General features: G+C 39.1%; 1 protein-coding gene across 1 annotated transcript in view; it reads right to left on the bottom strand.

Annotated features, from left to right (window-relative positions):
• LOC138332880 (arrestin domain-containing protein 3-like) overlaps window positions 1-17,424 on the bottom strand; it is a 28,982-nt gene that overhangs the window by 2,889 nt on the left and 8,669 nt on the right. Inside the window, exons 6-7 of the mRNA XM_069280876.1 lie at window positions 6,661-6,843; window positions 5,670-5,886 (exon numbers count right to left, since the gene is read on the bottom strand). Of these exons, the coding sequence (XP_069136977.1) occupies window positions 5,670-5,886; window positions 6,661-6,843 (400 nt within the window). The remainder of the gene's footprint in view (window positions 1-5,669; window positions 5,887-6,660; window positions 6,844-17,424) is intronic.

The following is a 17,424-nucleotide window of genomic DNA, read 5'->3' as shown; positions in this document are numbered from 1 at the left end:
TCTACATTTGTCATACACTCCTCATAGCTCGGTGGTGCTGTGGAATTAAAAGTTTTTATTAGTGTGTTTCTACATTTGTCATACACTCCTCATAGCTCGGTGGTGCTGTGGAATTAAAAGTTTTTATTAGTGTGTTTCTACATTTGTATCATACACTCCTCATAGCTCGGTGGTGCTGTGGAATTAAAAGTTTTTATTAGTGTGTTTCTACATTTGTCATACACTCCTCATAGCTCGGTGGTGCTGTGGAATTAAAAGTTTTTATTAGTGTATTTCTACATTTGTCATACACTCCTCATAGCTCGGTGGTGCTGTGGAATTAAAAGTTTTTATTAGTGTGTTTCTACATTTGTCATACACTCCTCATAGCTCGGTGGTGCTGTGGAATTAAAAGTTTTTACATCATTAGTGTGTTTCTACATTTGTCATACACTCCTCATAGCTCGGTGGTGCTGTGGAATTAAAAGTTTTTATTAGTGTGTTTCTACATTTGTCATACACTCCTCATAGCTCGGTGGTGCTGTGGAATTAAAAGTTTTTATTAGTGTGTTTCTACATTTGTCATACACTCCTCATAGCTCGGTGGTGCTGTGGAATTAAAAGTTTTTATTAGTGTGTTTCTACATTTGTCATACACTCCTCATAGCTCGGTGGTGCTGTGGAATTAAAAGTTTTTATTAGTGTGTTTCTACATTTGTCATACACTCCTCATAGCTCGGTGGTGCTGTGGAATTAAAAGTTTTTATTAGTGTGTTTCTACATTTGTCATACACTCCTCATAGCTCGGTGGTGCTGTGGAATTAAAAGTTTTTATTAGTGTGTTTCTACATTTGTCATACACTCCTCATAGCTCGGTGGTGCTGTGGAATTAAAAGTTTTTATTAGTGTGATTCTACATTTGTCATACACTCCTCATAGCTCGGTGGTGCTGTGGAATTAAAAGTTTTTATATAAGTGTGTTTTCTACATTTGTCATACACTCCTCATAGCTCGGTGGTGCTGTGGAATTAAAAGTTTTTATTAGTGTGTTTCTACATTTGTCATACACTCCTCATAGCTCGGTGGTGCTGTGGAATTAAAAGTTTTTATTAGTGTGTTTCTACATTTGTCATACACTCCTCATAGCTCGGTGGTGCTGTGGAATTAAAAGTTTTTACATCATAAGTGTGATTCTACATTTGTCATACACTCCTCATAGCTCGGTGGTGCTGTGGAATTAAAAGTTTTTATTAGTGTGTTTCTACATTTGTCATACACTCCTCATAGCTCGGTGGTGCTGTGGAATTAAAAGTTTTTATTAGTGTGTTTCTACATTTGTCATACACTCCTCATAGCTCGGTGGTGCTGTGGAATTAAAAGTTTTTATTAGTGTGTTTCTACATTTGTCATACACTCCTCATAGCTCGGTGGTGCTGTGGAATTAAAAGTTTTTATTAGTGTGATTCTACATTTGTCATACACTCCTCATAGCTCGGTGGTGCTGTGGAATTAAAAGTTTTTATTAGTGTGTTTCTACATTTGTCATACACTCCTCATAGCTCGGTGGTGCTGTGGAATTAAAAGTTTTTATTAGTGTGTTTCTACATTTGTCATATACTCCTCATAGCTCGGTGGTGCTGTGGAATTAAAAGTTTTTATTAGTGTGTTTCTACATTTGTCATACACTCCTCATAGCTCGGTGGTGCTGTGGAATTAAAAGTTTTTATTAGTGTGTTTCTACATTTGTCATACACTCCTCATAGCTCGGTGGTGCTGTGGAATTAAAAGTTTTTATTAGTGTGTTTCTACATTTGTCATACACTCCTCATAGCTTGGTGGTGCTGTGGAATTAAAAGTTTTTATTAGTGTGTTTCTACATTTGTCATACACACTCCTCATAGCTCGGTGGTGCTGTGGAATTAAAAGTTTTTATTAGTGTGTGATTCTACATTTGTCATACACTCCTCATAGCTCGGTGGTGCTGTGGAATTAAAAGTTTTTATTAGTGTGTTTCTACATTTGTCATACACTCCTCATAGCTCGGTGGTGCTGTGGAATTAAAAGTTTTTATTAGTGTGTTTCTACATTTGTCATACACTCCTCATAGCTCGGTGGTGCTGTGGAATTAAAAGTTTTTATTAGTGTGTTTCTACATTTGTCATACACTCCTCATAGCTCGGTGGTGCTGTGGAATTAAAAGTTTTTATTAAGTGTGTTTCTACATTTGTCATACACTCCTCATAGCTCGGTGGTGCTGTGGAATTAAAAGTTTTTATTAGTGTGTTTCTACATTTGTCATACACTCCTCATAGCTCGGTGGTGCTGTGGAATTAAAAGTTTTTATTAGTGTGTTTCTACATTTATCATACACTCCCTCATAGCTCGGTGGTGCTGTGGAATTAAAAGTTTTTATTTAGTGTGTTTCTACATTTGTCATACACTCCTCATAGCCGGTGGTGCTGTGGAATTAAAAGTTTTTATTAGTGTGATTCTACATTTGTCATACACTCCTCATAGCTCGGTGGTGCTGTGGAATTAAAAGTTTTTATTAGTGTGTTTCTACATTTATCATACACTCCTCATAGCTCGGTGGTGCTGTGGAATTAAAAGTTTTTACATCATAAGTGTGATTCTACATTTGTCATATACTCCTCATAGCTCGGTGGTGCTGTGGAATTAAAAGTTTTTATTAGTGTGATTCTACATTTGTCATACACTCCTCATAGCTCGGTGGTGCTGTGGAATTAAAAGTTTTTACATCATAAGTGTGATTCTACATTTGTCATACACTCCTCATAGCTCGGTGGTGCTGTGGAATTAAAAGTTTTTATTAGTGTGTTTCTACATTTGTCATACACTCCTCATAGCTCGGTGGTGCTGTGGAATTAAAAGTTTTTATTAGTGTGTTTCTACATTTGTCATACACTCCTCATAGCTCGGTGGTGCTGTGGAATTAAAAGTTTTTATTAGTGTGTTTCTACATTTGTCATACGCTCGGTGGTGCTGTGGAATTAAAAGTTTGTATTAGTGTGTTTCTACATTTGTCATACACTCCTCATAGCTCGGTGGTGCTGTGGAATTAAAAGTTTTTATTAGTGTGTTTCTACATTTGTCATACACTCCTCATAGCTCGGTGGTGCTGTGGAATTAAAAGTTTTTATTAGTGTGTTTCTACATTTGTCATACACTCCTCATAGCTCGGTGGTGCTGTGGAATTAAAAGTTTTTATTAGTGTGTTTTTACATTTATCATTTTCATGTTGTCATGATGTACAATTGACCTTTGTTAACTTGGCGTTTTAGCTCACCTGGCCCAAAGGTGCGGCGTCGGGCGTCAGTCCTTCCGTCTGTCGTCCGTCCGTCAACATTTCCTTTAAATTGCTACTAGTCATAGAGTTCTGCATGGATTGTAACCAAATTTGGCCATAATCATCATTGAGTGAAGGGAACAGAACTTGTATAAATTTTGGCTCTGACATCCTGGGGGCAGGAGGGGCGGGGCCCAATAGGGGAATAAGAGGAAAATTCTATAAATCTCTACTTGTCATAGAGTTCTGCATGGATTGTGACCAAATTTGGCAACAAGCATTCTTTGGAGAAGTGAAACAGAACTTGTATAAATTTTGGCTCTGACCCCACGGGGGCAGGAGGGGCGGGGCCCAATAGAGGAATAAGAGAAAAATCCTTTAAATCACCACTTGTCCTAGAGTTCTGCATGGATTGTAACCAAATTTGGCCACAAACATCCTTTGGATAAACGGGAACAGAACTTGAATAAATTTTGGTTCTGACCCCCAGGGGGCAGAAGGGGCGGGGCCCAATAGGGGAATTAGAGGTTAATCCTTTAAATCGCTACTTGTCCTAGAGTTCTTCATGGATTGTAAGCAAGTTTGGCCACAAACATTATTTGGGGAAGGGGAACTGAACTTGTATTGGCTCTGACCCCCCAGGGGCAGGAGGGGCGGGGCTCAATAGGGGAAATAGAGGTAAATCCTATAAATCACTACTTGTCCTAGAGTTCTGCGTGGAATGTAACCAAATTTGGCCACAAACATCCTTTGGAGAACAGAAACAGAACTTGTATAAATTTTGGCTCTGACCCCTAGGGGGTAGGAGGGGCGGGGCCAAATAGGGAAATTAGAGGTAAATCTTTTAAATTGCTACTTGTCCTAGAGTTCTTTATGCATTGTGACCAAATTTGGCCACAAACATTCTTGGGGGAAGGGGAACAGAACTTTTATAAATTTTGGCTCTGACCCCCTGGGGGGAAGAGGGATGGGGCCCATAGGGGAATTAGAGATAAATATTTAAATTCCTTCAGAAAAGAAATAATGAACCTGTATTCGGAACATTACTTGGTATTACAAACCAGGTGAGCATTACAGGCCCTCTGGGCCTCTTGTTTTCAATTCAAAGATCCTCTGATCAAGTCTCTAATTTAAAGTATTTTGTTTGTCCCAGCTGAACTCTTTACTAGAACTCAGATACTACATATTGTAATGACGTTCTTTCCATTTGACATGTAAAATCATTGTCAATACAAGAGGCCCAAAGGCCTGTATCGCTCACCTGGTTTGTAATGCCAAGTAATGATCTGAATACAGGATCATTGCTTATTTTCTGAAGGAATAGAAAGATTCAACTCTAATAAGCCCTATTGGGTTCCACTCTTTCTGCTCCAGGGGGTCAGAGCCAAAATGTATACAAATTCTGTTCCCCTTTCCCAGAGGATGTTCCTGGCCAAATTTGGTTACATTCCATGTAGAATTCTATGATTAGTAGCGATTTAAAGGATTTTCCTCTATTTCCCCTATTGGGTCCCGCCTCTCCTGCCCCCGGGGGGTCAGAGCCAAAATTTATACAAACTCTATTCCACTTCCCATCAGGATGTTTGTGGACAAATTTGGTAACATTCCATGATGAACTCTATGACTAGTAGTAATTTAAAGGATTAACCTATATTTCCCCTATTTGGCCCCGCCCCTCCTGGCCCCCGGGGGGTCAGAGCTAAAATTTATACAAACTCTGTTCCCCTTCCCCCAAGGATGTTTCTGGCCAAATTTGGTTAGAATCCATGCAGAACTCTATGACAAGTAGTGATTTAAAGGATTTTCCTCTTTTTCCCCTATTGGGCCCCGCCCCTCCTGCCCACCGGGGGTCAGAGCCAAAATTTATACAAACTCTATTCCCCTCCCAAGGATGTTTCTGGTCAAATTTGGTTAGAATCCATGCAGAACTCTATGACTAGTAACAATTTAAAGGAAAGGTTGACAGACGGACGACAAACGCTGAGCCATGACATAAGCTCACCAGCCCTTTGGGCCACGTGAGCTAAAAATCTGATGACATGAAATGAGGTTATATTGTCACCTTCAAGTCAATTAGATCCAAATTCTTGATCACCTTACAAAGCTGCCTCAACTATTATTTATCTGAATCAAGTTTAGGTATTTTAGATGATTTGATTTTTGTTTAACATCATAACTGCATAAGGCTTAAGTGGCCGAGTTGTTAAGATGTTCCCACTTAATTGATTACCACAAGCTCTCCACTAATTTGGGTAATGTGACACCTCATAATCATTCAGGCATTGTCGCCATAGATACAAATGCTATATGAATTATTTCGATTATACGATAAACATCTGAAAAACAGAATATTTACAATCTAAAACTAGTGTCGTTGTCTTACCGTCCATGGGGTGCGTAGGCTGTGTGACGACAGTTTCTGTCATGTTTATATTGGTCAGTGACACACTAGCTGGTGGCTGGTTTGTGTGGACGGTCCAGTCCTGTCCTGGTGGAGGAGGCTGAGGAAACCCTCCAACAGGGCGCAGCGGCATGGTGCCAATTATAATGGGTAACTCAAAGTTGATGTCCATCAGTGAGCCCTCCATATCGGCAGATAGCTGTGGTAGAAATGTGAAGTGAGAAATCTACATGGACATTTCCACAGTCAAATCTACTCGACGGTTAAATCTCATTTTATAACTGATCACTTTAACAGTAACAGACAGAGACATCAACACCATTGCAACATTAAGATATATCAGTAAACAAGACGCTCATGGGCCTTAACGGTCACCTGAGTTCGGAAATAGAATGAAACAAAGACACTATATATTGGCCCTTAAAGTCGGTCAGTGATTTTATAAATTTGACTTTTTAATCTATGAAGAGTATTTGCTTCCATCAAACCTAAGAACTCAGAAGAAGATTTTTTTGAAATTTTAGTCATTTTGAACCTTTTAGCCCCGCCCTTCTGGTCCCCCAGAGAGTCAGCAAGATTTTTGAAATTTTAGTCAATTTTACACCTTTTGGCCCCTCGCACAGCCCCCTGGGGGTGGGGACAAAATAATTCATGATTTTGATAGGCCTAATGCTTTTTAAGGTTTGTGCAAAATTTCATTGAAATTTCTTCAGCAGTTTTGGAGAAGAAGTTGAATATAGATATAAATATAAATTGTTTACGGACATAGGACAACATACGACAATGGACAAAAGGTGATTAGAATAGGTCACTTGAGACTTCATCTCAGGGGACTAAAAAGCTGATTTAATTCAGACACTGTCATATCTGACACACTGACTTTACTGACTCACTGACATATCTGACATACATGTATTCATTTAGTTCGATAATGTATACTGTATATCAATGATTGTAAAACCATACACCTTACCTGACATGTATACTGTATATCAATGATTGTACATCCGTATAAGTAAGATGGCGGGGTCGGTAGCACAGCCAGCTGGTCACCACTCCAGATATCTGATTCTCCTGGACCAACAGCCCCATGTGATATTGTCGATATAGTTTTATGGCGTTTAGTTGTACTACCATGGGCTCGGAACTCTGTTGTCTGAAAAATACCTAACGAGCTTCATTATTTGGAATAATATTCTATATCTGGACATATGGCACATCAACCAAAGTATATGATATACAAAATAGGTCAATTTGCATTATTAAATGAGAAGTACATCTGTACATTTTCACTCTTTTCTTTCCTGTTTTAGGCGAATCTCGTGTAAATATGTATACAGATAACTGGCACTGAGATCTGAGATGTTGGTCTTTTAGTTGGAACTAAAAGTGAAGTTATGACGGAATTTAAGCTGGTACCACTCCCTATATATAGCACTTAACTTGGTATTGACCTTGAGCACTGGACACAAAAAGTAAAACAGGGATATAACGAACCACTGGGGACCATACAGTAAAACAAGGTTATAACAAACCTCTGGGGACCATACAGTAAAACAAGGTTATAATGAACCTCTGGGGACCATACAGTAAAACAAGGTTATAACAAAAGGGGACCATACAGTAAAACAAGGTTATAACAAACCTCCATACAGTGGTGGGGACCATACAGTAAAACAAGGTTATAACAAACCTCTGGGGACCATACAGTAAAACAAGGTTATAACAAACCTCTGGGGACCATACAGTAAAACAAGGTTATAACAAACCTCTGGTGACCATACAGTAAAACAAGGTTATAACAAACCTCTGGGGACCATACAAAGTCAACAAGTTATAACAAACCTCTGGGGAACAACAGTACAAACATTTGTTATAACAAACCTCTGGGGACCATACAAAAACATTTTTATAAACAAACCTCTGGGGACCATACAGTAAAACAAGGTTATAACAAACCTCTGGGGACCATACAGTAAAACATGGTTATAACAAACCTCTGGGGACCATACAGTAAAACATGGTTATAACAAACCTCTGGGGACCATACAGTAAAACACTGTTATAACAAACCTCTGGGGACCATACAGTAAAACATGGTTATAACAAACCTCTGGGGACCATACAGTAAAACATGGTTATAACAAACCTCTGGGGACCATACAGTAAAACAAGGTTATAACAAACCTCTGGGGACCATACAGTAAAACAAGGTTATAACAAACCTCTGGGGACCAACAAAGTCACTTTGTTATAACAAACCTCTGGGACCAACAAAATCACTTTGTTATAACAAACCTCTGGGGACCATACAGTAAAACAAGGTTATAACAAACCTCTGGGGACCATACAAGTAAAACAAGGTTATAACAAACCTCTGGGACCAACAAAGTCACTTTGTTATAACAAACCTCTGGGGACCATACATAAAACAAGGTTATAACAAACCTCTGGGGACCAACAAAGTCAGTTATAACAAACCTCTGGGACCAACAAAGTCACTTTGTTATAACAAACCTCTGGGGACCATACAGTAAAACTTTGTTATAACAAACCTCTGGGGACCATACAGTAAAACAAACTTTGTTATAACAAACCTCTGGGGACCAACAAAGTCACTTTGTTATAACAAACCTCTGGGGACCAACAAAGTCACTTTGTTATAACAAACCTCTGGGACCAACAAAAACACTTTGTTATAACAAACCTCTGGGGACCAACAAAGTCACTTTGTTATAACAAACCTCTGGGGACCAACAAAGTCACTTTGTTATAACAAACCTCTGGGGACCAACAAAGTCACTTTGTTATAACAAACCTCTGGGGACCATACAGTAAAACAAGGTTATAACAAACCTCTGGGGACCAACAAAGTCACTTTGTTATAACAAACCTCTGGGGACCAACAAAGTCACTTTGTTATAACAAACCTCTGGGGACCAACAAAGTCACTTTGTTATAACAAACCTCTGGGGACCAACAAAGTCACTTTGTTATAACAAACCTCTGGGGACCAACAAAATCACTTTGTTATAACAAACCTCTGGGGACCAACAAAATCACTTTGTTATAACAAACCTCTGGGGACCAACAAAGTCACTTTGTTATAACAAACCTCTGGGGACCAACAAAGTCACTTTGTTATAACAAACCTCTGGGGACCATACAGTAAAACATGGTTATAACAAACCTCTGGGGACCAACAAAGTCACTTTGTTATAACAAACCTCTGGGGACCAACAAAGTCACTTTGTTATAACAAACCTCTGGGACCAACAAAGTCACTTTGTTATAACAAACCTCTGGGGACCAACAAAGTCACTTTGTTATAACAAACCTCTGGGGACCAACAAAGTCACTTTGTTATAACAAACCTCTGGGGACCAACAAAAGTTTTGTTATAACAAACCTCTGGGGACCAACAAAGTCACTTTGTTATAACAAACCTCTGGGACCAACAAAGTCACTTTGTTATAACAAACCTCTGGGACCAACAAAGTCACTTTGTTATAACAAACCTCTGGGGACCAACAAAGTCACTTTGTTATAACAAACCTCTGGGGACCATACAGTAAAACAAGGTTATAACAAACCTCCGGTGACCAACAAAGTCACTTTGTTATAACAAACCTCTGGGGACCAACAAAGTCACTTTGTTATAACAAACCTCTGGGGACCATACAGTAAAACAAGGTTATAACAAACCTCTGGGGACCAACAAAGTCACTTTGTTATAACAAACCTCTGGGGACCAACAAAGTCACTTTGTTATAACAAACCTCTGGGGACCAACAAAGTCACTTTGTTATAACAAACCTCTGGGGACCAACAAAGTCACTTTGTTATAACAAACCTCTGGGGACCAACAAAGTCACTTTGTTATAACAAACCTCTGGGGACCATACAGTAAAACAAGGTTATAACAAACCTCTGGGGACCAACAAAGTCACTTTGTTATAACAAACCTCTGGGGACCAACAAAGTCACTTTGTTATAACAAACCTCTGGGGACAAAGTCACTTTGTTATAACAAACCTCTGGGGACCAACAAAGTCACTTTGTTATAACAAACCTCTGGGGACCAACAAAGTCACTTTGTTATAACAAACCTCTGGGGACCAACAAAGTCACTTTGTTATAACAAACCTCTGGGGACCATACAGTAAAACAAGGTTATAACAAACCTCTGGTGACCAACAAAGTCACTTTGTTATAACAAACCTCTGGGGACCAACAAAGTCACTTTGTTATAACAAACCTCTGGGGACCAACAAAGTCACTTTGTTATAACAAACCTCTGGGGACCAACAAAGTCACTTTGTTATAAAAAACTCTGGACCAACAATCACTTTGTTATAACAAACCTCTGGGGACCATACAGTAAAACAAGGTTATAACAAACCTCTGGGGACCAACAAAGTCACTTTGTTATAACAAACCTCTGGGGACCAACAAAGTCACTTTGTTATAACAAACCTCTGGGGACCAACAAAGTCACTTTGTTATAACAAACCTCTGGGGACCAACAAAGTCACTTTGTTATAACAAACCTCTGGGGACCAACAAAGTCACTTTGTTATAACAAACCTCTGGGGACCAACAAAGTCACTTTGTTATAACAAACCTCTGGGGACCAACAAAGTCACTTTGTTATAACAAACCTCTGGGGACCAACAAAGTCACTTTGTTATAACAAACCTCTGGGGACCAACAAAGTCACTTTGTTATAACAAACCTCTGGGACCAACAAAGTCACTTTGTTATAACAAACCTCTGGGACCATACAAAGTAAAACAAGGTTATAACAAACCTCTGGGGACCATACAAAAACACTTTGTTATAACAAACCTCTGGGGACCATACAGTAAAACAAGGTTATAACAAACCTCTGGGGACCAACAAAGTCACTTTGTTATAACAAACCTCTGGGGACCAACAAAGTCACTTTGTTATAACAAACCTCTGGGGACCATACAGTAAAACAAGGTTATAACAAACCTCTGGGACCAACAAAGTCACTTTGTTATAACAAACCTCTGGGACCAACAAAGTCACTTTGTTATAACAAACCTCTGGGGACCAACAAAGTCACTTTGTTATAACAAACCTCTGGGGACCATACAGATAAAACATGGTTATAACAAACCTCTGGGACCATACAGTAAAACACTTTGTTATAACAAACCTCTGGGGACCAACAAAGTAAAACAAGGTTATAACAAACCTCTGGGGACCAACAAAGTCACTTTGTTATAACAAACCTCTGGGGACCAACAAAGTCACTTTGTTATAACAAACCTCTGGGGACCATACAGTAAAACAAGGTTATAACAAACCTCTGGGGACCAACAAAGTCACTTTGTTATAACAAACCTCTGGGGACCAACAAAGTCACTTTGTTATAACAAACCTCTGGGGACCAACAAAGTCACTTTGTTATAACAAACCTCTGGGGACCAACAAAGTCACTTTGTTATAACAAACCTCTGGGGACCATACAGTAAAACAAGGTTATAACAAACCTCTGGGGACCAACAAAGTCACTTTGTTATAACAAACCTCTGGGGACCATACAGTAAAACAAGGTTATAACAAACCTCTGGGGACCATACAGTAAAACAAGGTTATAACAAACCTCTGGGGACCAACAAAGTCACTTTGTTATAACAAACCTCTGGGGACCAACAAAGTCACTTTGTTATAACAAACCTCTGGGGACCAACAAAGTCACTTTGTTATAACAAACCTCTGGGGACCATACAGTAAAACAAGGTTATAACAAACCTCTGGGGACCATACAGTAAAACAAGGTTATAACAAACCTCTGGGGACCAACAAAGATCAGTTATAACAAACCTCTGGGACCACAAAGTCATTATATACAAACCTCTGGGGACCAACAAAGTCACTTTGTTATAACAAACCTCTGGGGACCAACAAAGTCAAACTTTGTTATAACAAACCTCTGGGGACCAACAAAATCACTTTGTTATAACAAACCTCTGGGGACCAACAAAGTCACTTTGTTATAACAAACCTCTGGGACCAACAAAGTCACTTTGTTATAACAAACCTCTGGGGACCAACAAAAACACTTTGTTATAACAAACCTCTGGGGACCAACAAAGTCACTTTGTTATAACAAACCTCTGGGGACCAACAAAGTCACTTTGTTATAACAAACCTCTGGGGACCATACAGTAAAACAAGGTTATAACAAACCTCTGGGGACCATACAGTAAAACAAGGTTATAACAAACCTCTGGGGACCAACAGTAAAACTTTGTTATAACAAACCTCTGGGGACCAACAAAGTCACTTTGTTATAACAAACCTCTGGGGACCAACAAAAGTCACTTTGTTATAACAAACCTCTGGGGGGACCAACAAAGTCACTTTGTTATAACAAACCTCTGGGGACCAACAAAGTCACTTTGTTATAACAAACCTCTGGGGACCAACAAAGTCACTTTGTTATAACAAACCTCTGGGGACCAACAAAGTCACTTTGTTATAACAAACCTCTGGGGACCATACAGTAAAACAAGGTTATAACAAACCTCTGGGGACCAACAAAGTCACTTTGTTATAACAAACCTCTGGGGACCAACAAAGTCACTTTGTTATAACAAACCTCTGGGGACCAACAAAGTCACTTTGTTATAAAACCTCTGGGACCAACAAACATTGTTATAACAAACCTCTGGGGACCATACAAAAACACTTTGTTATAACAAACCTCTGGGGACCAACAAAAACACTTTGTTATAACAAACCTCTGGGGACCAACAAAGTCACTTTGTTATAACAAACCTCTGGGGACCAACAAAATCACTTTGTTATAACAAACCTCTGGGGACCAACAAAATCACTTTGTTATAACAAACCTCTGGGACCATACAGTAAAACACCTTGGGACATTTATAACAAACCTCTGGGGACCATACAGTAAAACAAGGTTATAACAAACCTCTGGGGACCAACAAAGTCACTTTGTTATAACAAACCTCTTGGGACCAACAAAATCACTTTGTTATAACAAACCTCTGGGGACCATACAGTAAAACAAGGTTATAACAAACCTCTGGGGACCATACAGTAAAACAAGGTTATAACAAACCTCTGGGGACCATACAGTAAAACAAGGTTATAACAAACCTCTGGGACCAACAAAATCACTTTGTTATAACAAACCTCTGGGGACCAACAAAATCACTTTGTTATAACAAACCTCTGGGGACCAACAAAGTCACTTTGTTATAACAAACCTCTGGGGACCATACAGTAAAACAAGGTTATAACAAACCTCTGGGGACCAACAAAGTCACTTTGTTATAACAAACCTCTGGGACCAACAAAGTCACTTTGTTATAACAAACCTCTGGGGACCAACAAAGTCACTTTGTTATAACAAACCTCTGGGGACCATACAGTAAAACAAGGTTATAACAAACCTCTGGGGACCATACAGTAAAACAAGGTTATAACAAACCTCTGGTGACCAACAAAGTCACTTTGTTATAACAAACCTCTGGGGACCAACAAAGTCACTTTGTTATAACAAACCTCTGGGGACCATACAGTAAAACAAGGTTACTAATTCACCTCTGGGGACCATAAGCATACAGTAAAACAAGGTTATAACAAACCTCTGGTGACCATACAGTAAAAACAAGGTTTTATAACAAACCTCTGGGGACCATACAGTAAAAAACACAGTTATAATGAACCTCTGGGGACCATACAGTTAAACAAGGTTATAACAAACCTCTGGGGACCATACAGTAAAACAAGGTTATAACAAACCTCTGGGGACCATACAGTAAAACAAGGTTATAACAAACCTCTGGTGACCAACAAAGTCACTTTGTTATAACAAACCTCTGGTGACCAACAAAGTCACTTTGTTATAACAAACCTCTGGGGACCAACAAAATCACTTTGTAATAACAAACCTCTGGGGACCATACAGTAAAACACAGTTATAAATGAACCTCTGGGGACCATACAGTAAAAACTTGGTTATAACGAACCTCTGGGGACCATACAAAAACATTGTTATAACAAACCTCTAGGGACCATACAGTAAAACAAGGTTATAACAAACCACTGGTGACCATACAGTAAAACAAAGTTATAACAAACCTCTGGGGACCATACAGTAAAACAAGGTTATAACAAACCTCTGGGGGACCATACAGTAAAACAAGGTTATAAAAAATCTCTTGGTACCAAACAAAAGTCACTTTGTTATAACAAATCTCTGGGGCCAACAAAATCACACTTTGTTAAAACAAACCTCTGGGGACCATACAGTAAAACACAGTTATAAATTCAACCTCTGGGGACCATACAGTAAAACACAAGTTATAACAAACCTCTGGTGAACCATACAGTAAAACAAGGTTATAACAAACCTCTGGGGACCATACAGTAAAAACACATTTGTTAATAACAAACCTCTGGGGACCATACAGTAAAACAAGGTTATAACAAACCTCTGGTGACCATACAGTAAAACAAGGTTATAACAAACCTCTTGGGACCAACAAAGTCACTTTGTTATAACAAAACTCTGGGGCCAACAAAATCACTTTGTTATACAAACCTCTGGGGACCATACAGTAAAACAAGGTTATAACAAACCTCCTGGGCAAACAAAGTCACTTTGTAATAACAAACTTCAGGGGACCATACAGTAAAACACAGTTATAAATGAACCTCTGGGGACCATACAGTTTTAAACGAGATAAACATGGTTATAACGAACCTCTGGTGACCATACAGTAAAAAACAAGTTATAACGAACCTCTGGGGGGACCATACAGTAAAACACCATACAGGTTATAACAAACCTCTGGGGACCATACAGTAAAACAAGGTTATAACAAACCTCTGGGGACCATACAGTAAAACAAGGTTATAACAAACCTCTGGGGACCATACAGTAAAACAAAGTTATAACAAACCTCTGGGGACCATACAGTAAAACAAGGTTATAACAAACCTCTGGGGACCATACAGTAAAACAAGGTTATAACAAACTCTGGGGACCAACAAAGTAAAACTTTGTTATAACAAACCTCTGGGACCAACAGTCACAAGGTTATAACCAAAGCTCTGGGGACCTAACAAATCACTTTGTAAAAACAAACCTCTGGGGACCATACAGTAAAACAAGGTTATAACAAACCTCTGGGGACCAACATACAACGTAAAACATGGTTGTTATAACAAACCTCTGGGGACCATACAGTAAAAACATGGTTATAACAAACCTCTGGGGACCATACAGTAAAAACAACTTTGTTAGATAACAAACCTCTGGGGACCAACAGTAAAACATTTGTTATAAACAAACCTCTGGGGACCATACAGTAAAACAAGGTTATAACAAACCTCTGGGGACCAACAAAGTCTACTTTGTATAACAAACCTCTGTTTACCATACAGTAAAAACAAGGTTTCATAACAAACTCTGGGGACCATACAGTAAAACATTTGTTATAACAAACCTCTGGGGACCATACAGTAAAACAAGGTTATAACAAACCTCTGGGGACCATACAGTAAAACAAGGTTTATAACAACAAACCTCTGGGGACCAACACAGTAAAACATGGTTATAACAAACCTCTGGGGACCAACAAAATCACTTTGTTATAACAAACCTCTGGGGACCAAACAAAGTCACTTTGTTATAACAAACCTCTGGGGACCAACAAAGTCACACTTTGTTATAACAAACCTCTGGGGACCATACAGTAAAACAGTGTTATAACAAACCTCTGGGGGACCAACAAGTGACTTTGTAATAACAAACCTCTGGGGACCATACAAAGTGACTTTGTTATAACAAACCTCTGGGGACCATACAGTAAAACACTTGTTATAACAAACCTCTGGGGACCATACAGTAAAACAAGGTTATAACAAACCTCTGGGGACCATACAGTAAAAACAAGGTTATAACAAACCTCTGGGGACCAACAAAATCACCTTTGTTATAACAAACCTCTGGAGACCATCAAAGTAACTTTGTTATAACAAACCTCTGGGGGACCAACAAAGTCACTTTGTTATAACAAACCTCTGGGGACCATACAGTAAAACAAGGTTATAACAAACCTCTGGGGACCAACAAAGTCACTTTGTAATAACAAACCTCTGGGGACCAACAAAGTCACTTTGTTATAACAAACCTCTGGGGACCATACAGTAAAACAAGGTTATAACAAACCTCTGGGGACCATACAGTAAAACAAGGTTATAACAAACCTCTGGGGACCATACAGTAAAACAAGGTTATAACAAACCTCTGGGGACCATACAGTAAAACAAGGTTATAACAAACCTCTGGGGACCAACAAAGTCACTTTGTTATAACAAACCTCTGGGGACCATACAGTAAAACAAGGTTATAACAAACCTCTGGGACCAACAAAGTCACTTTGTTATAACAAACCTCTGGGGACCAACAAAGTCACTTTGTTATAACAAACCTCTGGGGACCATACAGTAAAACTTTGTTATAACAAACCTCTGGGGACCAACAAAGTCACTTTGTTATAACAAACCTCTGGGGACCAACAGTCCACTGGTGTACAACAAACCCTCTGTTGACCATACAGTAAAACAAGTTATAACAAACCTCTGGGGACCAACAGTAAAACAAGGTTATAACAAACCTCTGGGGACCAACAAAGTCACTTTGTTATAACAAACCTCTGGGGACCAACAAAGTCACTTTGTTATAACAAACCTCTGGGGACCAACAAAGTCACTTTGTTATAACAAACCTCTGGGGACCAACAAAGTCACTTTGTTATAACAAACCTCTGGGGACCAACAAAATCACTTTGTTATAACAAACCTCTGGGGACCAACAAAGTCACTTTGTTATAACAAACCTCTGGGGACCAACAAAGTCACTTTGTTATAACAAACCTCTGGGGACCATACAATAAAACAAGGTTATAACAAACCTCTGGGGACCATACAATAAAACAAGGTTATAACAAACCTCTGGGGACCATACAATAAAACAAGGTTATAACAAACCTCTGGGGACCATCAAAGTCACTTTGTTATAACAAACCTCTGGGGACCAACAAAGTCACTTTGTTATAACAAACCTCTGGGGACCAACAAAAACACTTTGTTATAACAAACCTCTGGGGACCAACAAAGTCACTTTGTTATAACAAACCTCTGGGGACCATACAATAAAACAAGGTAATAACAAACCTCCGGGGACCAACAGTAAAACAAGGTTTATAACAAACCTCTGGGGACCAACAAAGTCACTTTGTTATAAAAAACCTCTGGGACCAACAAAAACTTTGTTATAACAAACCTCTGGGGACCATACAGTAAAACAAGGTTATAACAACCTCTGGGGACCATACAAAAATCACTTTGTTATAACAAACCTCTGGGGACCAACAAAGTCACTTTGTTATAACAAACCTCTGGGGACCATACAGTAAAACAAGGTTATAACAAACCTCTGGGGACCATACAGTAAAACAAGGTTATAACAAACCTCTGGGGACCAACAAAGTCACTTTGTTATAACAAACCTCTGGGGACCATACAGTAAAACAAGGTTATAACAAACCTCTGTGGGACCATACAGTAAAACAAGTTATAACAAACCTCTGGGGACCATACAGTAAAACACAGGTTATAACAAACCTCTGGGGACCATACAGTAAAACAAGGTTATAACAAACCT

The sequence above is a fragment of the Argopecten irradians genome, chromosome 10, assembly GCF_041381155.1.
Source record: "Argopecten irradians isolate NY chromosome 10, Ai_NY, whole genome shotgun sequence".
Classification (NCBI taxonomy): Eukaryota; Metazoa; Mollusca; class Bivalvia; order Pectinida; family Pectinidae; genus Argopecten; species Argopecten irradians.
This window is presented reverse-complemented; position numbering and strand designations above follow the sequence as displayed.